This window comes from Porites lutea, chromosome 12 (assembly GCF_958299795.1).
Source record: "Porites lutea chromosome 12, jaPorLute2.1, whole genome shotgun sequence".
NCBI classification, from domain to species: Eukaryota; Metazoa; Cnidaria; class Anthozoa; order Scleractinia; family Poritidae; genus Porites; species Porites lutea.
The window spans coordinates 18377251-18400447 of record NC_133212.1 but is presented as its reverse complement, the minus strand read 5'-3'; the positions used below and the strand labels follow the sequence as shown (position 1 = coordinate 18400447).

The 23197-nt window shown below is 40.1% G+C and overlaps 1 protein-coding gene across 3 annotated transcripts in view; it reads left to right on the top strand.

The window, feature by feature from the left end:
* Positions 1–763: 763 nt before the first annotated feature.
* The window catches only part of LOC140953973 (uncharacterized), a 22929-nt gene continuing 495 nt past the window's right edge, over positions 764–23197 (top strand). Inside the window, exons 1-22 of one of the 3 annotated variants that reach the window (XM_073403357.1) lie at positions 764–1303; positions 1430–1547; positions 1698–1776; positions 2804–2893; positions 4112–4168; positions 4846–4909; positions 5179–5253; positions 6032–6176; positions 6710–6782; positions 6872–6917; positions 7695–7778; positions 8311–8426; positions 9539–9608; positions 9691–9790; positions 10044–10162; positions 11015–11227; positions 12331–12444; positions 13369–13578; positions 17030–17860; positions 18489–18584; positions 20328–20402; positions 22797–23197. The exon at positions 22797–23197 is cut by the window's right edge and continues 495 nt beyond it. In XM_073403357.1, coding sequence (XP_073259458.1) covers positions 1121–1303; positions 1430–1547; positions 1698–1776; positions 2804–2893; positions 4112–4168; positions 4846–4909; positions 5179–5253; positions 6032–6176; positions 6710–6782; positions 6872–6917; positions 7695–7778; positions 8311–8426; positions 9539–9608; positions 9691–9790; positions 10044–10162; positions 11015–11227; positions 12331–12444; positions 13369–13578; positions 17030–17860; positions 18489–18584; positions 20328–20402; positions 22797–22907 — 3069 coding nt within the window. In that variant the 5' untranslated portion in view covers positions 764–1120 and the 3' untranslated portion in view covers positions 22908–23197. Of the gene's footprint in view, positions 1304–1429; positions 1548–1697; positions 1777–2803; positions 2894–4111; positions 4169–4845; positions 4910–5178; positions 5254–6031; positions 6177–6709; positions 6783–6871; positions 6918–7694; positions 7779–8310; positions 8427–9538; positions 9609–9690; positions 9791–10043; positions 10163–11014; positions 11228–12330; positions 12481–13368; positions 13579–17029; positions 17861–18488; positions 18585–20327; positions 20403–22796 lie in introns of all 3 variants that reach the window. The other 2 variants (XM_073403356.1, XM_073403358.1) reach the window with 2 other exon arrangements.

Here is a 23197-nt window from a genome sequence, read left to right as displayed (position 1 = left end):
AGTAGGGATTTTTTAATTTCGGGTAGACAAATTCTGAAGTTGGGATTTTTTTGGGTTTAAAATATGAACCTCTGTCAGACCCCCCAGTCATTGAAATATGTGAGTGGGGCCCCTGGGCCCTCGCCCTTGTCATGATTAAAACGTCTAGTCTCCTAACCCATTTAATTAGACTCTCTCATGCAAAAAGATAGCTTTGGGGATTTTTCCCTGTGTATCTGGCTTTTCTCCAGCCGGAACTCAGCTACGGGGTCGTAGGTCGTGGTATGAGAGCGATATGACAGGATACACGCCAGTCACGTTTTAAACTTTTTTTGGACACAGGATACCCAGGTTCTGAACAGTCCACGTGACTGAAAATAAAAGCATTTGAATCGAACTTCAAGGAAAGGGATTATTTTATAGTTTAATAAAAATCCTTGCATCTTGCATATTGCTACGTACCAAGTAGACCGCAAAAATTAAGGGGGGTAGCGGACAAAAGCAAGAAGGACAAAGGAGAAAATTTCCTAACTCTCATTTTTTCCCGCGGACACCAGTAATTCCGTACGATATCGTTCATGGGTTTTGATGAGCCATTAACAAAATTAAACAATTATCACATTTTAACAGTTATTCGCTATTTTTTTTCCCGTTACAGAGAAAAGAGCCCCCCACACTCTTTTAGAATGTAAATATTATGATTGGTTGTACAGACAATCGCATTGTACTTTGTCCAATCAGAAGGAGTGTAAAAGTCGGCTTCGTTCTACTAGTAACTGTACTGGTGCATCGCTTCTACATTGAAGTAATTTATTTTGACAACAAAAATTGCACCGTGACAAAATTACTGTTGATTTGAAAAGTGTTTTTTAGGAGAGATAGCAACTGTCATGTCATTGCTTCTGTGTTTACTTAAGTAATTGCGAACGTTTCTTGTTACAGAAGTACGTTTCATGAACAACTTTTCACGATTGTTTGCTTTGCTGTACTGAGTGAATTACCAGCGGAAAGCTGAAAGTTTTCCTCTTTGGATTTCGTCAACAATCAGCAAAATGACTTCAGAATACCAAACGGAAGTTAAATGCGCATCCATGCTGGGAAAATTGGAACTCTAGACGCCTCTGCCATGTTATAAGGATATATGATGCGGCGATGGACTGGACTGAAAAGCTGTTTCTCTGTGGAATGTGAGGGTGATGGTGAAATGGCTGTTTTAGATTTGCAGCACTGCAATTTAACTTCAGTGCCTACAGACATCTTCAAAGCTCAGCCAAACTTGGAGGAGATTTACCTAGATGCTAATCAAATTCGGGAATTACCGAGAGTAAGTTCTTTTTACCAATCAAAAGTTTATTTCTGTAACCGGTTGCTATTAGAAAGCAAATTTAGCTCTCACAACGTGCATCTGTAATTTTAAAGCTCTGAATGTTTTCATTTTTTTTCGCCTCAGGCGTTGTTTGGGTTGCAAAGTTTACATATTCTCGGGTTGAGTGACAACGAGTTAACAATTCTGCCATCAGCTGTTTCTAACTTAGTCAACTTGAGAGAGGTGGACATCAGCAAGAATGGTGAGTTAAGAGATTCGTTTGTTTTGACTTTTCTTTCACAAAGCGAAAACTTTCAACAACCGCAAAGCTAACGCATGATTATCAACCAGATATTTACAATTCACCCGACTTTGTGCTTTACAAAACCTGAAGCCGATTTAATTCTTGTAGGTATAATCGATTTGCCGGAAAGTGTGAAAAGCTGCAAATGTTTGGAACAGTTCGATGCTAGCGTAAACCCAATTGGCAAGTAAGTATGGCGATTTTAAGCTTATACAAAGCTCTCCTTTATAGTGTCAATGTTTGTTCTGTTGTCGTCTTTGTTTTCGTTTCAATTTACCTTATCAGACTGAACATTTTATGAAAACTGTTGTTAATCAACCGTTTGTCAGATAGACGTATCAGATTCTCCCAAGATAAGTTTTGAAATTTGATACTGTAGCCTTCCATGGCACTTTGAAAGCTAATCAACTTGTAACGTTTTGACAAAGAAATCTGGACATAATCCAATTAATAAGCATCAAAATGATTTGTTTTCTAGACCACAAGGACATTAAAAATACTTTTTTTCTGCATTGATGCAATCAAATTTAATTCCTATCAGATATAAACAAAATGCCTTTTCCTTAGGTTTTTAAGCTAATTATCAGTTTATCAAAGAGAAATTGAGTGACCCATAATTTCATTGATATGTGGATGTACGTGTTTGGTAGAGATGTGAATATGTATGTTGTGGTTCAATTTTATCCTTGGTTTAAATTTTATTTTCCTTTGTTTTGGGTCATGGTAATGTATGATAATGAGTTTGAAACCAAAGAAAATAAAATTTAAACCAAGGATAGAATTAAACTACAATATACATGTTGTAGTTAGTTTCTTATCTCAGGTAATTTTTGCTTTTCTTTTGTTTCAACTTCATTAGCATACATTACCATACCCAAAAACAAAAGAAAAACAAAAATTACCTGAGATAAAAAATTAACTACAACATATACTTTGAGATTGGGGTGAATTTGCATAACAGAGAAAATGGCTGCCTTTCTCGATATTGTCCCCATGGGATGTATTCACAGGGATCCCAACAGCCGCAAATCGATCACCATATTATTTCTCAACCAAAAATTGCAACCCAGAGAACATCACCCAGGCCAGACTGTGTCATATAAAATATTAGGCCGTGTGATAGTTCAAATCAATTGAAGTGGGGGATTAGTAAGAATAAAATTTGATTTTTTTTTCAATTTGATAAATGGTATATAATATTTTTTTGTTTTTAGAATTCCAGATAGCTTTACTCAGTTGTTGAATTTGACCCACTTGTACTTGAATGATGCTTTTTTAGATTGTTTACCATCAAATTTTGGAAGGTGAGATTAATTTTTTGACGAATATTTGCCTGCTTAGTAAACAACAATCTGGAATGGTTTGTTCTGACAACTGTTACTTTCTTTAAGTAGTGATGGTAAATACTGGTAACTAAGGGTGCGTTTGATTGATAGTATTCCGCAATACGAGATCTCAAAAGTTTTGGTACAAATCTCTTCTTGGATCTTTAACCCTTTGGTGACCGCCGGCAAGTAGCGAGAAAACCTCATTTTTCACCAATTCCTCTTCTTTGGACTAGTTTTCGGCTAATTATCATAAGAATGGCTAAAAAAACAAGATATTGCTTGAAAGAACTATCTTTGCTGACGTTGTTGCTTGCCAATTTATTAACTTAAACTGAAAGCAAAATGGGTCCAGGAGGGAAGTTATGCATTGTTCCATATGGAATGAAAACAACCAAAGCAGTCATCAAAGGGTTAAACTCTTAACATACATGTTCATTGAAATATTATACGTATAACAAATTTCCAGATTGCCTGCCAATACAGCTGTTTCCTCACTTCTTGCCAGCAGGGACATTTCATGGGAGAGGTGTCTGCACCTCAGCACTAGAAATTTCACGCTCATTATGTAAAATCTGTCCAGAATGGAATCTGGTCAGGAGCTCTGATTCATGGCTGACATAGTCCACAGTAGCGAGGAATGAGGAGAGACGGCTGTATTTATTTTGCAAGATTATTTTTAGATACACGAATTTGATTTCTCTGCCCTCACTATCAATTATCATTTCTATTGTTTCTTTTATATAAAATTGTAAGTATGACTTTATGCACTTTTAATTTTCCTGTCTCCATTATACACTACACTGAGTGTGCCAGTTAGTTACGCATGACAGTGACCAACTCGAAAGTCTAAGCTCTTTTGGTCACGGTACGCTTTTTACCTTTGATGATTTAGGTAATTTACTGTAATGTTGTTTTATTTTACTTTTATAATGTATTGTAATTTTATTTTGTAGTAAACTCTTAAAATTATAGTGCAAATAAACCAAAAAATCTGAATCTGAAAATCTGTATGGATATCCATTGAATGCCCTTCCAAGTGATTTCTACAGTTTATTTCATTTATTATTAGTCCTCAAAATACGGCAATCGAACATGCCCCAAGAAAATGTTCTCCAGTTAGCTCATTTTATCCAGCGTAGCGTTCATATCATCACTGTGAGTATTAAATATAAGATCTAATCTCTTTTTTGTCAGATTAACAAAACTGAAAGTTCTTGAAGTGAGAGATAATCACTTAAGAAGTTTACCAGAGTAAGTAATATGTTAAACTCAGTTAACTGCATTTGTAGTGCCATGCAAAACTGAAGGGTGTTTTTCCAGTAATGCGCCTCTCTGTAGTTGCAGGGTGGTGTAGAAAAGTAGATTTGTGTAGAAAGGCGAGTGTCTGGAAATTTACCACCCATGGGGTATGATTATTAGTTAACAAAATAAATGAAGAAGCTTTGATTGTGCTCTGTTCTGTTGTAAGCACTTACAACAGAGCACAAAGAACACAACTGAGAACCAACGAAGTGTAGGGGGAAACACAAGACACAGTAAAGAGTTTCTCACCACTTGTTGAGTGCTCCAGCTGCTTCCTTAGTGCTTTACAACAGAGCAAAGCACAGATGACAGAGGCTTCTTTATTTAATTCTTGATGAACAACCGGTTAAATTCCCAACACATTGCTTTTCAACTTTTTATAAAGCAAACTTTATTTTTAAAGTGAACCAGAGTGGCATGTTTTATACTCTCATGAAGGAAACTTTTCCAACCAATAAGAGTGGGCATTATATCTGAACTTTATTGTAATTCATTGCATTTCTTTTAACTCATGAGTGACATCCTGATATGCTCCAAGTTGCTCGTAGTCACACACTCTAGATTCCTTCTTTTGAAGGTTTCTTTATACTTTGCTGAATGAGGTTAATTTTGATTCTTTTTTAAAGGTCCCTTTCTCATGTTACAAGCCTAGAAAGACTTGATATTGGGAATAATGAATTTCTTGAACTAGTAAGTGGTAGTATAATAACATGTACATAACAGTGGCTCTATGCCATCTGAGTGTGACCAGTATCTACAGCCCCTCTTTGTATCTTCCCATCTTTAAATCACAAAATCTTGATAAGTTGAAAATATCTTTCTTCATGTCTTCCTACATAACACAATAAATTTATTTCACCAGACACTAATCATCAAACCATAACTATTTTATGTAATTTTAATTATTGTTAACCTGTCAAAGGCACATTGAAGGTGACTTTCATTCTACTTTGTTTTAGCCAACAGTTGTGGGGTATTTGGTTAACCTTAAGGAACTCTGGATGGATAGCAATGGAGTTAGAGAACTTCCACCGGTATGTTAAGTTTACAGCAGAAACTTTTTTTTAATTTTAAAATCTGTCCCAATGAACTTGTTTTGTAACTCATTGTTGCAGGCATAGTTAATAGTCAAAGGAGACTGGTTATAAAAACCAGCAAACATCAAAGTTGAAAACAACCGTACTGTAGTTTTAATTAAATTAAATTAAATCAGTTAATTTTGTAAAATCCTAAAGAATGGCAACATGTGAACTGAATGTTCTGCTAAATTGATGCTGAAGAAGTTCTATTTTAGATCACATCAGGATATTTCTAGCACCAACTTTAAAGGTATCATGTGAACGAAAGCAGGCCACTTTGTGCGGCAATTCACTTCTTAACTATGAAATGTGTCATTTAAGTATGAAGGTATCCAAATTTGCCTGTCCTGCTTATAGGGTTTAGCAGTTTGTAAAATACATGAAAGAGGGGAAGTTTGGAATTGTTACCTAGGGAAAACACCCTCAACCTTTGAAAAAAGTTTGGTAATTTCTTGGTGTGTTGTGGACAGGTTCAACCACCAAATGACTAGTACAAAAGATTGAAATGACAATGAACACTACCCTGATGCCATGAAACAATAGAGAACCAACAACAGTTTCTGCGACATCAAGACACACCCAAAAGTTTGGACTCCCCTTATCACATACCCTTAAATCTGCCCCTGACTCTTAAACACATTACCCATTTGCAGATTGGCACTTCTTGACATTTTGGTTCCAGTGAAACTCTAATGGTTTCTTTCTTCTGTTTTCATTCTTTTTTTTTGTCCAGGAAATAGGACTTTTGAGACAGCTTTTATACCTTGATGTGTCTCAAAATCGACTGGAGCGGCTTCCTCCTGAAGTAGAATGCCTTCAGTCTCTTACAGACATTTACTTGTCCAACAACCTGTTGCTTGAACTACCGAACAACATTGGTGTGTGTAATTTGTTAATTTGTAATTTAGATTTTTTTCAATCTGCCAAGTAGCAAAAGGAGACTACAATTGGCGACAAAATTAGTTGAGACACTTTGCCCTAAAAGGCCTTTCCAACGTTTTACCAACTTCAAAAGTCCCCCCATCCCCTCCGTGCAATGTTGTTCTGCTGTTTGAGCTACTTGTAGAAAACAAAAAACACCCTAACTTTGAATGGAAGGTCGAGGGGGGAGGGGTGTGGATTGTTTTCTTCTCTGAAGTTACCCTATTTGACTATCAATGTCTAAACAGTATTGTTGCCGATTGCAGTCTTAGTGTTACAATTTTTCCTGCTTTCTTTCCCTATACTTTTTATGAGTTGATAGTCAAAAACGTGAATGCAGAAGGAGGGAGCTTAGCTGATCCTGGCTGAAAATAGACTAGTAGAATGCTGAATGTGCAATCTGCTCCCAGAATTTGTAGCTTTTAGAAAGAAGCTCTATACAATCAAAATCCCCAATTAACTCTTAACCACAATGTTTTGTGTTTTGCAGGTGCATTAGGAAACTTACAGACACTCAAAGTAGATGAAAACCATCTTGTGGAACTTCCAGATAGCATAGGAAGGTACTATTAATAGTTTCTTTTCATTACTTCCAAGTCTGCTGGAAGTTTGTTTAAACATATTTGCTAAATATGTGTATTTTAATTCATAGATTGTCCAATCTTGAAGAGCTTGTTGTCATTCACAATGAACTTGAGGTAAAAAGTGAAGTATTTTCTATGCTGTTGAATCCTTTGGGTATAATGAGTGTCCAAAATCAAATCAAAAGCAAAGAAAAATTCCACTGAAAATAACTATTACCACATTAAAATGTGACAAAACAAGTTTGGTTAGGTTGGGTTGTACCACTGTTTGAAATTTTGTGTAGGTAAATGAAAAAGTTCAGTTTGCAGACTCATGTTGTTAACCATTGTAATATTGTTATTGATGCTCATGTCCCTTGTTTGATTCTTTAAGATACCTTATTTCCTCGAATACTTGCCCCCAAGGGAAGGCCATTATTTGTGGGGGGCCATCATTTCATATATTGTTCACTGGAAGTCATGCCCTAAATATTTTGTTCTATTTTCCCATTAATTAAATCAAAAAATAATTGCATCAAAGAAACTGAGCATGGGCTTTTTAAGTGTTTCAAATTTGGTTCCTTGATTAATTTTCATTGTTAATATCCTTGGCATCATCGCCGATCAGTTTGCTGGATCAGGCTCCTCTTCAGCCTCATCCAGATTTACTGCTATGGGTATCGATGGCAAGTTACCTATAGTTGTGGGAAGCGGGTGGGGGGGGGGGGGGGGGGGGTGGCGATTATTTTAAATACTTCTGTCAAAGGGGGGTGATTATTCGAGGGAGGCAGTAAATCAAGGGACAGCTATTATTCAAGGACAAACAGTAGATAAACTCACATAACTCAGAGATCATTCCAATTTAAAATACCTCTGACTGTTGTGTGCAATTGAAGGTTTTGATCTTTTCAGAGTTTACCAGCATCCATTGGTTTTTTAAGAAAACTCCAGATATTGTATGCTGATGAAAACTTTCTGGAAGGTATTCCGTTAGAGGTGTGTATTAAAATGGCGCCTTACTCTTATTTACTAAATGAATGCCATGTAATGCTTGCATTAGCCTGCCAACAGGCTCCTAAGTGGAGGCTACACTTGGTTTGTTTCACTTGCCAATTTTCTTTTTTGTCCCACTCCATTTAGGCACCTGTTTGCAGGCTACTTTTGCATCAAATTTTGAAAACGTCTTTTTTTTTCATATCCTCTGGCCTGATTTAGGCATGCCTTTAGAGAAACAGTTGTACAAAGTCACGGCAAAGTTATCCAGGTCTTCCTCATTTTAAAATAACGTTAACATACCCCAGGCATTTACTGAACGCTACCTCACATTATCTATTTCGCATGCACCCTGTTCAGGGAAAGCAAGATTTCGTCCGGCCCCAGTTGTAGGGTATTATTTTTCAACTTTGTGAAGGGAGAGGATGGGAAAATCGACCAAGTGTTCCAACTATTTTGTCTGGGGTTGTAGTTAAACATATTTGCATGTGGCAATGGCAATATAAATCTTGAAAGATTTTGTTTTATCTGGTAGTTAGGAAGCTGTACATCCATGACAATACTGTCATTACGGGACAACAGAATTGTAAGAATTCCTGATGATATTGGTCGCATGCCAAACCTGCAGGTTATTAACCTAGCATGTAACAGGTCAGTGTTTCAGTTTATGAAGATTTATTTTCCACTTTCTGGTACAATCAATCTGCTTTTTTTAAACACCCTCTTGACCGTGAGTTATAGTCCTCTTGAGGGTTGGGGGGGTGGTATACTCCCTGTCTGGGCAGGGTTCGCAAGCACCTTGAAAGTCCTTGAAAGCCTTGAATTTCAATGCTAACATAATAGTTTAAGTAGAACTCCAAAGAAAAAGGAGCACACACAGAAAGACCTTGGGATAAAATTACTCACGTTGTGGAAGAACCAAAAGGACATAGACTCAAGGCTATTTTTTGCACTGAACGGAGTCCTTGAAAAAATGGGAAATGTGTCCTTGAAAGTCCTTGAAAAGTCCTTGAAAAGTGCCTGAATTTTTTTGTTCAAAAAGGGTACAAAGCCTGTGGGGGCCTCTATGGGGAAGCTCTGCCCAAGGGGGAGTGGAGGGATACCTTTTCAGGCTTTCGGTATATGAAAGGGTAGGGGTTTTACAAGTTAAATAATGTTAAAGGATAGATATTATTAAAAATCTGTCTTTGCGGTCTGTAAATGGACCTCAAAAGGCTACAAAGATGCATTTTATGGCCATGAAAAAGAAGGAAACTTTCTGGCTCGGTAATTTATTCATATTTAAAAGACGGGGCATTTACATTAGTTTAGAGGGACGCAACATTCTAAATTCAGAGGCGGGGGCCGGGGATCTGCGCCGGCTACTAAGAACATGGCCCCCAGCTACTTTCATAGGAAAATGAAGAAAAATAGAACCAAAAGAAAACTTGCTGTTGGATTCTCCGCCTACTTGTTGTATTTACCCAGCAACTTGAAATGTCAGTAAAAGCCCTGTAAACTAGTTGAAAGGTGTACCATTTGTCAGTAGAAGTTACACAAAAGTAGTTCCCTTTTCTGCCAATAATGGTATATAAAAGGTTATGAGGTGGGCCTCTGGGAAAAGCCTCTCCTTATAAAACTTTGTTGAGTAGTCCCCTTGGGGTTTTAAAGTCTATAGAAACAAAAGTCCGTAATATCAGGGTACGAAAGGAAATTTCCTTGAAAATCTCCAGGCTGCTACTTCTACTTGCTCATCTATTTTGTTAATTTCTTGAAATCAACAGATTGGAATGTCTACCGTATACCTTTCGAAAGCTGACTAATTTAAAAGCGCTATGGCTTTCTGAAAATCAGGTAATGCAGACCGTCATTTCTGGCCGTCTTAGACATCCTCTAGTTTCAATTACACTACTCATCTTTCTTTGTTTAATTTTAGTCCAAGCCCATGGTCCCGCTGCAGTCTGACTTCGATCATCGAACTCAGTCACATGTGTTAACCTGCTTCATGTTTCCACAGCAACCTCTTACTGATGAAGGTACAGTTTCTTCGTTTAAGAGGTAATCCGAGCGGGGGACTAAGGAGAGGAAGGGCCGCTTTCCTACTCCCCAGTTCACCGGTCAGCTTGCTTCACTCGTCGATTTTTTTTTGCGCTGTTAGCCCTGTTATTTACCTATTTTCTCCACCGAGGAGCATAGTCTCAGGATATTTTTTAATATTTTGTGGATTCTCGCTGCATTTCTTTGACCTACTCGGTTTCTTTTAATCCTTTCAATTTTTTTTCTTTCTAGTGTCATCTTCCGATCAGTTAAACAGTGAAGATTCTGGCAGTGTCCCGGCGTCTCTGCTGGAAGAACAAATTAGGCAAAGATCTTCAATCGTCTTCAACATTGATGAAGATGACTATTTAGTAAGAGACATTTATGTCAAAAAATGTTCTTGTCATTATTAATCTTGTGTCACACCACGGAAGGTTGGACAGCAGTTTGCAAAGATTCACGGGAGCAATTTCGACCAATCACAATTGAGGAAAGCAGTCTTGCTGCAGACCGTGTCACACAGTCTTTTGATCATGAATAAGCTGCCAGGGATTGTAAAACGCAAACATGACACCTTTTCACCTAGTTCACGCAGAAAATAATTCATAACGTTTATAAAAAACGCGTCGCTAGGAAAAAACTAGTGTGAAAGGTTTGAACCCATTAGTCAATTCATAAGTAGGTGAAGCATGATCGTTCGGATGAACGTAGTCCTGAATAGTCAATGTCAACAACAGTTCTATTTAGGACTTCGCTCACTGCACCCGGACGATCATGCTCCACCTACTCAAGAAAAAACTAGGGCTTATCATGTTGCTAAAAAATTTTTCGCCAACTGCGCGCACTTTCCAATGAGAGAGGGAGAGGGGGAGGGGATTATTATAATGATTAATCTTTAATCTTTAATCACAGTTCGTAACCATACATAACTGATACAAATGAACTAATACTAACAAATACAATCGAACAAAAATACAAAAATGGTTAACAGGACGGTAGTAGGGGGAAGCCAAATTCCCATGCCAAGACGTACCCTCCAAAAACGTAGGTTTGGGAATCTATATCAGTAAGATGAAGTTAAGGAAGCGGTAATTCCTAAACAGCCCTTAATAGTCAAATACTCGGCTAAGCTTTTATGGCTGCATTTGGCCTTTCAGTAATGAGACTTGGATGCATTCAGAGGCTTATGTAAGCTAACAGATGGCATGCAAATTCTCTTGTAGTCGCGGTTAGCTAGGTACCAGTCTCCTTACCCAAAAGATGTAAAAGATCGCGCAGCCCAATATCTCGCGAGCAGGCGACAGCAGCATCAGCAGCAGCAGAATCAACAGGATATAGAGGTAACAAAACCTGTCTTACCACCATCTCAGCACCAGTGTCACCAGCAAGATCGGCACCAGTTTAAATACCATTACTTGTACAGAAACCTGCACTCGGTGAGAATGACTTATCAACACCCAGCACAAGGTTTAAACTAATACTTATAGTAATCACTTAGACTGGTCTATTGGGGAGGGGTGTTGCATGACGAGACAAAAACGGCTGCGTTGGAGAACGCTAGGGCCGCGCGAGAAGGGGGCGGTTTGGTGAAAACAATAGCGTCCTTTCAGGCGTTCCCTTTTTCCCCTCCTCGAAGTCAAGCCAGGTCAAGCGTACCCCCATAGGTTCCATTCATGAATTGATTATATGAAGGAAGAATCTGTTAGTCGTTCCCGCAACGGGCTTTAAATTCAAATCTGCATTCCTGCATGCGTAATGAGCAGTGAATTGTTTGGCTGCAAACTCTCAGCATGCGGTCAGATTGAAAAGTCGTCGGAATGAAGAAATTACCTTGAAGACATCTATATCAAATTCAAGAAGATTGAGCAGGCAGAAATTTCAGAACTACCTAACCTTTGCGTGTGAATTCACTACTCATTACCAATGCAGGGATGAATCTAAAAACTACATTCGGATTCAACTTGCAAATGAAAGATTCATTAGTAGAATGTTTCGCGGTTCGCTTGATCTGGCTCGACTGTAACACCTGCCACAAAGTCTATGAGAGAACTGGCTACATTTACCAAAGCGAATCGTTAAGGAACCCTGTGGTATATGGATCAAGCACTCTCCCCACATCCACCTCCTTGGGCTGTGTACTCGTGTTTGTTTATTTTCCCTTTTCCCCACTCCCACCCCCTTGCTTTTGTGATCAATGAATCCCCGCGGTTTTAATTTTTATACGCGCACTCAACGATCACTCTGTGAACGGGCTTCTTCACTCTCTAAGTTTCCTTTGCTATTAATGATAAAATAGAGTAGCCTGAATTTCAGACAATTACTTCGAGTCGTAGTTTTTTACTCCCTTAGTAACTGAGTTACTGAGGGAATAAAAGCAACTCGAAGTAATCGTCTGAAATTCAGGCTAAAAATAGAGAGCGATTAAAAACGCTTATCTTTCTAGGGAGTAATCATGGGGAAAAATTGAGAAAAATAGAGTGCTTGTGAACTAGGTACAGCTGTAATAAGTTTGTTAAGGAATAAATCTACCTTTACAAAGCTTCCAGAATCAAATAGAAGACAGAGTCAACAGGAGAGCAATCGGCAGCCAGTGGCAGTTGTGGTGCATTCAGTGGAACACAGAGATGAACCGCAGCTATTAAGACCCCAAGAGGTGCGTACAGTTGAAGTTCCCTGGTATGAGGAACAGGTTGGTGTGCCTGTGTGCTTTCCTTACCGTACGGTAGTTAGCAGACAACACACTTTGTTATGCTTAAATGTAGGTCTTTGAAGTAGGTATGTTCGGGGTTTATAGTACCCTGAATTTCAGACTATTACGAGTCCCCTTGTACTGAGGGAGTAAAAGCGACTCGAAGTAATCGCCTGAAATTCAAGCTAGGATTATAGCTGATCTTGAGTTTTACCTTCACTGATGTGAAGTTCCTGTTCTACCGAGCAGTTTTACCGCTAGTATTTCGTATACTTCATACACTCTGACTAGCGCAGTACATACAGCGAGCATAGAGATCAGACAATACATCAAGTGGGCGCTTACAAAAGCTTAAAAACAATAGAAAATTATAAAACCGTCAGCCCCAGAAACTGGTAGCGGTCGCTTACAGGAGGTGGTCGTTTACGAGAGGTTCCAGCTGTAAGCATTTGTCTTGGAAATGTTTGGTGCTTTGGACAGGGCTCGTACATAGTCTTGAATTCTTGAAAAAGTCTTGAAATTTGGCCAGGTATTTTCCAGACCTGGGAAAAAGCCTGGAAAATAGAGATGAAGTCTGGATAAATGGTAAAAAAATGGCTAAGAGCTTCATAAGTGTATTTTTTTTTTCGTTTTGGTCAAATCTTCTCAATCTCGCCCGTACGTTTGCAGCGGCCTCGAGAGAAAAGTTTTGTTCCTGCTTTTTTTTACTGTATTGTTCACCTACTTGATAACCTCCAGTCTGGAAAAAAAGAAATTATTGTTTTGGAAAAAAGTCTGGAAAAAGCCTTGAATTTTGGATTCAAAAATCTGTACAAACCCTGTTTGGATAAGTGGTCGCTTGTGGGAGGTGGTCGCACATGGAGGGTGAACTATATTTTTATTTTTCAGACTCCTGAAGTCCAAAGGCAAAGCTCTGATTATAGCGTAGGAGCTCAACCAGTGGTGAACGTTCAGGCGATAAACGGTAACCGTCGGGTGATATCAAACGGTATTACCCAGTCGGGTGATATGGAAAATGGAGCAGGTGAACCGCAGCGTGTTATTAGAGCGCCAGTTGCTGCCAATGTGAGGAGCTTTCCTGGAGACCGACTTATTGGGGTAAATAATTCATTCGCAACTTTAGAAACGAGAAGAGAACTGGAACCGAATTGCGTACCGCAATTGTTTCTGGGATGGTTACTGGGAACGCGCCGGTCAGCTATTGGCCAATTTTTTTCACTGTCCCGAGTGACAATCCCAGAAGTCTTTGCGAAAGTTACCTCGGCCCAGTCTTCCTCCCTTTCCTAAACTGGCGAACAAGCCCATACCTTCTCACAAGATACACTTTCTTAAGTTGTACATGACAGCGTTACTGGTTCTAGAACAGGGCATGTTATTAACATTTTATTATAATTATCACTTTAATAGCAAGGACAGTAATTGGTGCTTAAGCTTGGCGCCGATTTTTGAGATATTGCAACGAATAATACTCCAGAATCGCATAAAAATCATACTGAACTCGCCGGTAGTCCTTCCTTACCGCAACTGTTGCGTTGAAGAGTGCAAGAAAAAAAAATCGTAAGGTTAAACAGTCGTTAAAGCGAACTGAGCTGGCCAAAAGGTATCTGAATCAGGGAGAGAATGCTTAATATATAGATTTAGCCAGGGCTAAAAGCGAAGCTCTGGTTTAAATAATACTTGTAAACAAAAAAAAAATTAAATCTTGTAATGCTACACGGAGAGGGCAATGAAAATGGCATCAAGATCAATAGATCTAATTAGCAAAAAACAAATTGCACGTGCAGCACACTTATTTTTCTAATTAGCAAAACAAAAAAAACAAATTTGCACGTGCAGCACGCTTTTTGTCTTTTTTTGCGTTGTTTTGCACAACTACAACGCTGTTTTGTAGGACTAAAACGCCAGACTTCCTAGTTACACATTATTTTTATGGAGGAATTGTCGTATGTGCTTACCCAATATTTTGTCTCCTGTGTTCTTCGCTTTTATTTTTCACTGGCGCTCATTTTCACCTTGCTGGCCGCTAGCATTTCTCATTGCTTCACAGCCGCTTTGAATTTTCATGTTTTTCTTCCTACAAAATTCGTCTCTTTTGTTTTCAATCACTCACTCTAGCTCTTTCTCTCAAATAACGTCGAAAAAGACACGACTTTGCTGTTGTTTTTTCTTTCTAAACGTCCGGGCGGCCATGCGATTTCTTTCCAAATAAAACCTTGAGTTGCATTTTGGTTGCCATACCTGTTGATTGAATTATTTTACATAAACTAAACGTTGCGCAAGTATTAGCACAAGATATACCTGTTGTCGATGTTAATCCTGAGTCTTATTTAAAGCCCACTGATCATTCGTTTTCTCTGCAAATTCCGAGTGTTGATATTGTTTCTAACGTTTTGTCGAAAATTGATGAAAAGAAAGCCACCGGTCTTGATATGATTCCGAGTAAATTGTTGAAAATGGCTGCTAATATCGTCGCACCCTCTCTTACCTCAATATTCTCAAAGTCTATTCTCACTGGGATATATCCAAACGATTGGAAAACAGCCAAAGTGACTCCACTTTTTAAAAAGGGCATTAAATCGGACCCTAACAACTACAGGCCAATATCTGTAATCCCTATAATTTCGAAAGTTTTTGAAAGAATTGTTTATAATCAACTTTTCCATTATCTAGATGATAATAAATTGCTACTAGGTTGCCAATCAGGGTTCCGTTCTCTACATAGTACGCTCACGGCTTTGCTTGAGGCAACAAATGCTTGGTCAGTAAACATCGACAATGGCCTTCTAAATGGCGTTGTCTTTATTGACCTTACTAAGGCATTCGACACCATTGATCATGAGATCATCTTGCGTAAGATGTCATACTTGGGTGTCGATCAGGCAGCTATGAAATCGTTCTCGTCGTACTTAAGTGGCCGAACCCAAAGATGTAATGTCAGTGGCAAACTATCATCTGCTCGTACCCTCAGTTGCGGCGTGCCGCAGGGTAGCATATTGGGTCCTTTGCTATTTTTAATTTACATTAATGATCTTCCCAACTCCCTGCGGGGCGCCGTACCAAGAATGTTTGCCGATGACACCAACCTTACGTTATCTGCTAAGACGTTAACAGAGCTTAAGCTAGCTCTAACCCCTGAATTAAATAACCTTAGCTGTTGGCTGAAAGCTAACAAGCTCAGTCTAAATGTTGCTAAAACAGAGCTAATGATTATTGGATCAAGACAAAGACTATCTGCCCAATGTGACGATGTAGAAATCAGAATTGATGACCAAATTATCAAGAGAGTCGATCATACCAAATCCTTGGGTCTTACCATAGATGCTCAACTCTCTTGGGGTAAACACGTTGAAGAGATTTGCAAGAAAGTCTCTTCAGCTATAGGCGCCCTAAAACGTGTGCGGCCCTTTATATCCAAAGAAACTGCAATTCAAATTTATAACGCTTTAATTATGCCTCATTTTGATTACTGCAGCCCCGTCTGGGACTGTTTGAGTGGTTACTTGAGTGATAAGCTCCAAAAATTACAGAATCGTGCAGCCAGAGTTATTACTAAATCACCCTTTGATGCGAGCTCAAACCACCTTCTCTCCACCCTCAGCTGGGAGAGGCTATCTCTTCGACGAAAGAAACAAAAAGCCTTAATGATGTATAAAACCATGAATGACCTTGCTCCAGAATATCTACAAAGTCTTTTCTCTCAGCGTCACTCTACTTACAACTTAAGAAACTCTGAGGGAAGGCTGACCCTGTCCAAACCAAGCACCAATTATTTGAAACGAAGCTTCTCTTACAGCAGGGCCATGTTATGGAATAACTTGCCCAAAAACTTAAAAAACGCTGCATCCGTTGAGCATTTTAAGCGAAATATCAAGAAGGTAGCTGATATATCGGATTCCCACACGGCAATCATGTAAAGCAGTTGTAATTAGTTTTAGTTTTTAACTTAAGCTTAACTGATGATTTCCCGTGTTTAAATAAAGATTTACATACATACATACATACATTGGTATGCCTGTGGTGCGGACGGTCGGGCGGTCGGGCGGTCGGTGTACGGTCACGTGATTACCAAATTTCCTCGGATGGGTAGTTTACCACATTTCTTTACCCATGGTGCTCCGCTGCGCGCGCTTCGCGTGCGAGAGCTCCGTTATTACTAATTAGAGAGTAGCTGGAGACAAAAGCTGGAGACCACAAAAGAGAGCAATTAAGAGATTTAAATGACATTATTGATCGAGCTGACCAAAACATCTCGTTTGACACGGAAGCCATTTGGGCATCTGGTATGATCAATTCTCAAGAGCATATTATTGTTTTCCGTAAACAGAAGTCCACTTTTCGTAATTGAAATTACTCAATTTCCAATATTTTGCCGCGGAAAACTGCTTACGATTGAACCACCGAGCTAAGTAGATGGAAGGCAGAAAAATAATTCTAAGGAAAATAATTTCTTAGATGATCATTCACACTCTTCTCATTAACTTCGTAACGAGTCACGCGTTAGGAGTTTGATGAGAAATTAGATCTTAATCGTTGTTCACTTTGGTTTCAGGGACAAACTCCTGTTCCAGAGGAGCCAAACCCCCGCAGACCTCCTGTTTATCAGCCACCCCCTCCCTACACCCCACGAGAGAACAGAGTACCTCCTGCACCACCCTCAGAGGTCGATAGTGGACCATCAGCGGAATCACTGCATTCCTTCCGTGAAGAAATGCCAAGCTCTTTATCGTCCCATCATGGTCGTTCCAGAGTGGGTAGACTGTGGAGTCACTCCACAGGCACCCCAGAGTCAGGGCATATAAATGATGTGCACTCTTTTAACGAGGAAGAACCTAGTTTTGTCCAAGGACCATTAAGGCCACCCTCTTATTACGAGGCTACAAGTCAGAGTGATAGGACGCTTGGTCTTGGAAATGTTGTCCATCATGTTTGGTCTGCTAATACTGGAACTATAACAAACGGAACTCATGGGACTCATCGATCGCCTCCTCCGCAGTACTCAGCACAACCGGAAGTGTTGAGTGAAGTTCCGGTTCGGTCAATAGTGCCGGAACCGAAAGCTCCACAAAACGCCTACACTCAACCAATCGCACGCGTCAGGCCTATAGTAAGTGTTGCACAAAGACTTGATATTTCGCAGGAAGATGCACAAAGGTTCGAGAACAGGGTGCGACAGCTTCAGCGCGAGAGAGCGATGGAGCGAAGAGAGGTGGCAACAGTTGATGGAACACAGGTTGTTGTTGGAGACAATCACAGACCGCAACAGGTTGCCACGGCAACTCGCAGAAGAAGCAACTCAACAGATTCTCGCAATTCCGAACAATCCGTGCAGTCGTCGCAAGATGATGAAGAACCGGTGGATAATGACCCATCCGTAGAGCTGGTGAGAAATTGTCTCAGAAACGTCCTGTTCGCCAACGTGTTAAGTCGTTTCGCTAGCGTGTCAGTTCAGTTCCCAAACTTCTTTCGCCTGACCAATAGCTAAACGCACGAGGTGTATGCATGTGTTGCGCTCGTTTCGTTTCGTAAGTGATACGACTTAAGACGTTAGCGAACGTGACGTTAGCGAAGCGACGCGTAGGCGAAACGAACGGTCACCATCGTATAAACAAAATCTCCTCGAGATGGTAAGCGTCCACCGCGGTCATGTCTTGTGTCTTTTGTTGTAGAGAAATGGTTTGTGAAGTGACTTCCTTTAGGTCACAACCTGTTGCACGAATTCCAATCAAATTTCAATTCTGATCGTAAAAAGTGGCAAGCTCATGTGACAGCTTAAATGGTTGCAGTAAAACACTGACTAGGGGTGGGGTCAAGGTCGACTGTTCTCTTGTTTCGTATTCTGTTCTTTTTTCTCTTCGTAACCAAAGCATAAAACAGAGAACGAAACAAAAGATCAATAGCTCCCCACCCCACCCCGACTAAGCGTTTTACTGCCATGCCAGCCTGATAGTCCGATGCGACTGTTTTGTGTTTAACTTTTTTAGCTTGTATTTGTTTAATGTTTATTTTAGATTCAAGTAGAAGTTTACAAAAATCCAAATCTTGGATTCAGCATCGCTGGTGGAGTTGGTTCTTCGTCCAATCCTTTTCATCCCAACGATAACAAGGTAAAAATGTCTCCGTAATATTTTCAAGAGAGGGCACCTTTTTACTTGTTTTTGTAGTTGAAACTGGCTCATTTTGTTACTAAAATTCCAATTACGCTTCCTTATACGCTATGAAACTTAACGTTTACGAAAAAAATTCTTGTTAACGATAAAATCATAGCTACTTGTCCAACAAATTTACTTCCCAAGTATTGTATCAAGCGTTACAAACCACAAAAATGAACTTTGAAAAACTGTTAGGCTAACAAGTTTTCCAAAACCCACAATTTCAATCTGTTTTAATCTTCTTCAAATTTTTCCATCCGTGCCTACTTTTGTGTTGGCTGTGTTACAAATTTCTTCTTTTAATGTTTTGCGCGATTATTTTTTATGTTTCCCTCAATTTGGTGGCTGGGTCACGAAATTTGTCAAAATTCAAACAATGGAAACCGCCACTAAACTGAAACAAACATAACTGCTCGGGACAAGAAACGAAGGTGTAAATAGCAAAGAAAATAAGAAAGGCGGAACGGATGGACAACGTTGAAGACATCCATATTATGGTAAATTGACATCTGTCAAAATAGGGTATCCGCTGACCAGAATCACATGATCCGTATTGCGGGCTCATGTGCCAACTCATCGAAATCACTAGCTCTTAGCTTAGTTTAATTGATCACAGGCTCAAGTTTATGGTTCTCCCCAAAAGTTAAGTATAGATCTGAGGATTTCTTTGCAATGGTTTTAAGTCCATGTCTGAAGTAAATTTAAAATGTATAAACGGGAGCTTCGCTTTTAGCTCTGGCTAAATCTTTATATTAGTCAGTGTATTAAGTTAGTAAGAATCCTGCTGTATTACGTTTTTGTTTGGCTAAAAGTTTACTTTGCGTACGTTTAAGTCTGATGATATGTATCTCAGTATTTGGTAAAAACTGTTAAAAAAAGGTAAAGTTAAAGCATTTACGCATATTTTACGTCGATAACTGGTGACAGTAATTCAACTCAGTCTGATAAACTTGAAGTTGACGTTGCGCTTATTTTACCCCCCTCTCTCACCAATGCTCCGTTGTAAGGGTATTTAAAGCTAGTTAAAGCTACACAGAGAGGAGAGAAGTTGAAACAAGGATGTAATGTCACCAGGAATCGAACTCGGGACTTCTCGCACCGAAGGCCATGCACTAACCAACTGAATGGGTCAGTTGATGGTCCTATCTTCCCTAGACTGTTCACAGTCCCCTATTTTTCCGTGAGATCGTGTAGATCGAGCGCGTCTTACCTTATGGCGGCCATCTTGATTCCAGTTGTACCGAGTCTAACCTGGGGAAGAGAGTCAAATCTACTTAGGGGGGCGGGGGGACGGTTTGGGAGGAGGCGAGAAAAATAGCCCCCCTCTCCCTAGAGCTATAATTCCCGACGCCCGCCCCCTCGGTACATCTGAAAATCAAGATGGCCGCCATTAACGGTAAGACGCGCTCGATCTCGACGATCACACGGAAAAATAGGGGACTGTGAACAGTCTATGTCATCGCTAAGTCTGTTCATTCTTGGGTTCAACTCCTCCTCCTCGGAGACCCAGGGACAGTCAGTTGGCTTAGGAAAAAAGCGTGACGAGAATATCCCTAAGGACTCTCCTGCTTATGCTAGAAAAATTTCGTCCCGCATTTTCCCCAACCCAACTGTCTGCCCCTGGGTCTCCGAGGATTGATTTCAACTTTACCACAACACTTTTGTTTATCACTTTGTTGTTTTTTTTCCTCTAAACAGAGTATTTACGTGACAAAAGTTCAATCGGATGGTCCCGCAGCGTTTGGGCTTGTCCCTGGGGACAGAATTCTCGAAGTAGAGGAATACTTTTGTCCTTACATTCTTTGTGACCAATGTTGTTAAAGGCTCTTTTTCAATAGCGATGGTGTCAAGAGTCATAATCAGAGGCCTAGATCGTTATGATCTATTATAAAAATAAGAGTGCCGATTCCTTTTACTACTCTGTCGCTTACAATCCACGTGAACACCAGACTGGGTTTGGATGAGTGTTTCCGGGATGCGGGATTGGACCGAAATACATCGCGAGATTCGAGAAACGTTAACGAGATGCAGGATTTGTCAGCTACCGGGGGAAGCGGGATTCGCCAAAATTTGGGCACCGATGTGAGGTTGGGAAAGAAAACATTTTTCGGGATGGCGACGACGAAGGAAGCGGGAGTGCGGGATCAGGACTCCCCCTTCCAGACCCTGGCCCCCGGGGGGGAGGGGTACTCCCTTAGATAAGCCATATAGGTATGTGCCGCCCCAAAGGGTAGGGTTTTTGGGCCTTTTTGGTCTGAAAACAGGTATAGACTTTGTCCATTTTGGTCTGGAATCGGGTACGATTCTCGAGGGAACTTCCTGAACTACGGGAATGTATGAACGCGTGTATCGTTTGAATTCCAAATATGTAAGAAAGAAAGCAAACTAAGCGAATTAGAAGTAGATTGTTCGGAAATAGGGCCGGGATTTTGAGAACTGGGCGGCATACCCCCCCCCCCCCCACCCAAGAATTTCCAGGAGTACCCCCCCCCCCCCTTTCCTCCGAGCCCTTACCAGACTACCAGAGTCGTAAGCAGATGCGGAAGAACTTTACCAGCAACAGTTCGGAACAGTGCACGACAAAGAGATTTGCGTGTAATTGGCTTGTTCTTCCGCTTCAGTACTACCAGCCGCGGGATCAGTAGAAAATTAAAACGTGCTGATTCCCGTCGAGCTTATGACTGTGCTAATGACTGCAGTGTTCTATTTTCACTAGGTCATATCCGTTCTTATGACTCCGACACAGTCACCATTGAAAACGAGCCTCTAGAATTCATATATATGAAATCCGGCGTTTTGTTATTCGCAAGAAACGCAATTAAAGTATTCTCGGTTTTCACATGACGTCACCAAAATTCAAACTAAGAAATTATCGATTCTTCTGACTGTTTAGTTTCATGAGGTATTACAACAGCTAAACAATCTACTTTATACAATTTTTCGTTTTGCGATAGAGGACGCTTGAATTTCCAATCTTTTGCGTGACTCTGCGGCAGAGAAGGCCCTCGTGGAGGCTAAAAATGTGACCGATTTTCTCAAATTTTCCTTTTTTTATCTTCAGAATAAAGATTAGTATAATCTTTATGAGTTCTCCCAAGCTCTAGAAAAACTGAAAGACAGATGTTTTTGTTGGTTTCTAGTCGCCAAATTTGTGCCCTTCAATGGGACACCAAATATGGAGTCTCCGTACAAAGCTTTATAAGTTTTGGTAAAATACTTTCCCAAGTATCTGTCGTATATGAAATATCGCACAGACATGATTCTTTGCATATTTATCGTCTAAAGAATGGTTTCGGTTTTTATTTTTGATGGCGTGATAGTGGAAACAGAGAACTGAGTCTTTCAAGATTTAGCTGGAAAAAACAGCCGACATTTCGCGATGCCACAGCTGGTTTCCTCGCGAAATGAAGTCTGTTAGTGCTTCTAATTGGAAACTTTCTGCAACCAATCAGAAGCACTACCCAGATCTGGGTAGTGAACCGTCATCAGTATGGAATTTGTGCACGCGTTCCTTAAACGTCATTTCGCGGGGAACTCAGTGTTGGCGTGGAGGAAAGTCGGCTGTTGTCTCAGTTTAACGTGCAACCTTTCAAACGAACGAAATAGATAAGAATGTCAACAGCACACAGGTTCGTGCGAAGTGTCATACAGCGCCGAGCACACCGAACGCGTGCAACAGTACCATTGGCGGGAAAACAGGAAGTGATAGTTAAGCGTGGGAAATGTGAACGAACCACTGCATGAACCAAGTCACAAGCTTTGCGCTGATTGGTTAGAGCTGTTTTCACCTGGCCGATAGTTACTTACAATGACCAATCACAACAGACTATGTATTGAACCAATCAGATCTTGCAGCAGATACATGTAGGTGACGTCAAATGCGAGAAATCTTGTGCGGCTAAAGGCACCAGTGACTTTAGATTGGCTCCCGATTGGCACAAAAATTGCCGCGAGATTTTTCTAAACAACTGTTATTAAAGTTTAAGAATGCAAAACGGAAAGAAATACGTTCTGGAAAAAAGCAAAAACATGTCTCTGACGTGGTTGGTTAGAAAATTGTACCCGCACAAAAGCAAATGCAGTATTATAAATTAATTTTCTCATTTTATTTTCTGGTTCACCAAGCTCATGACATGCCAATTTTGCGTTATTTTCGTTATTTTGTAGGTCAACGGAATTAATCTCAGACGAGTCACTCACGAAAAAGCTGTTCTCTTTCTAAAGCACAACCAAGCTGTGAAATTGCTCGTTGCAAGAAAGAAGGAACAGGCTTCCTGACACGGATATTAAAATAAATCGTCCGACGAGAACTGTATGGTCGTGGGAGACTTCTTGCTTGGAAAGAACCAGAGGAAATCAAGATACGATTTTGTTGTCTTGCACCTAAGTCAGTCTTTTTTATGGCATTCGCAGGCACTGAGGAAGATACGGGGCATTCAAAGTTGGGAAAACGTGAACCAAACGGAACAAACAAAGCCCACAAATTATGCTGCTTTTGCTAGACAATGACGTAGCTTGGCTTAATACTGGATATTGAGCATGTGCGTAAAAGCTAAGGAAACTGTCTG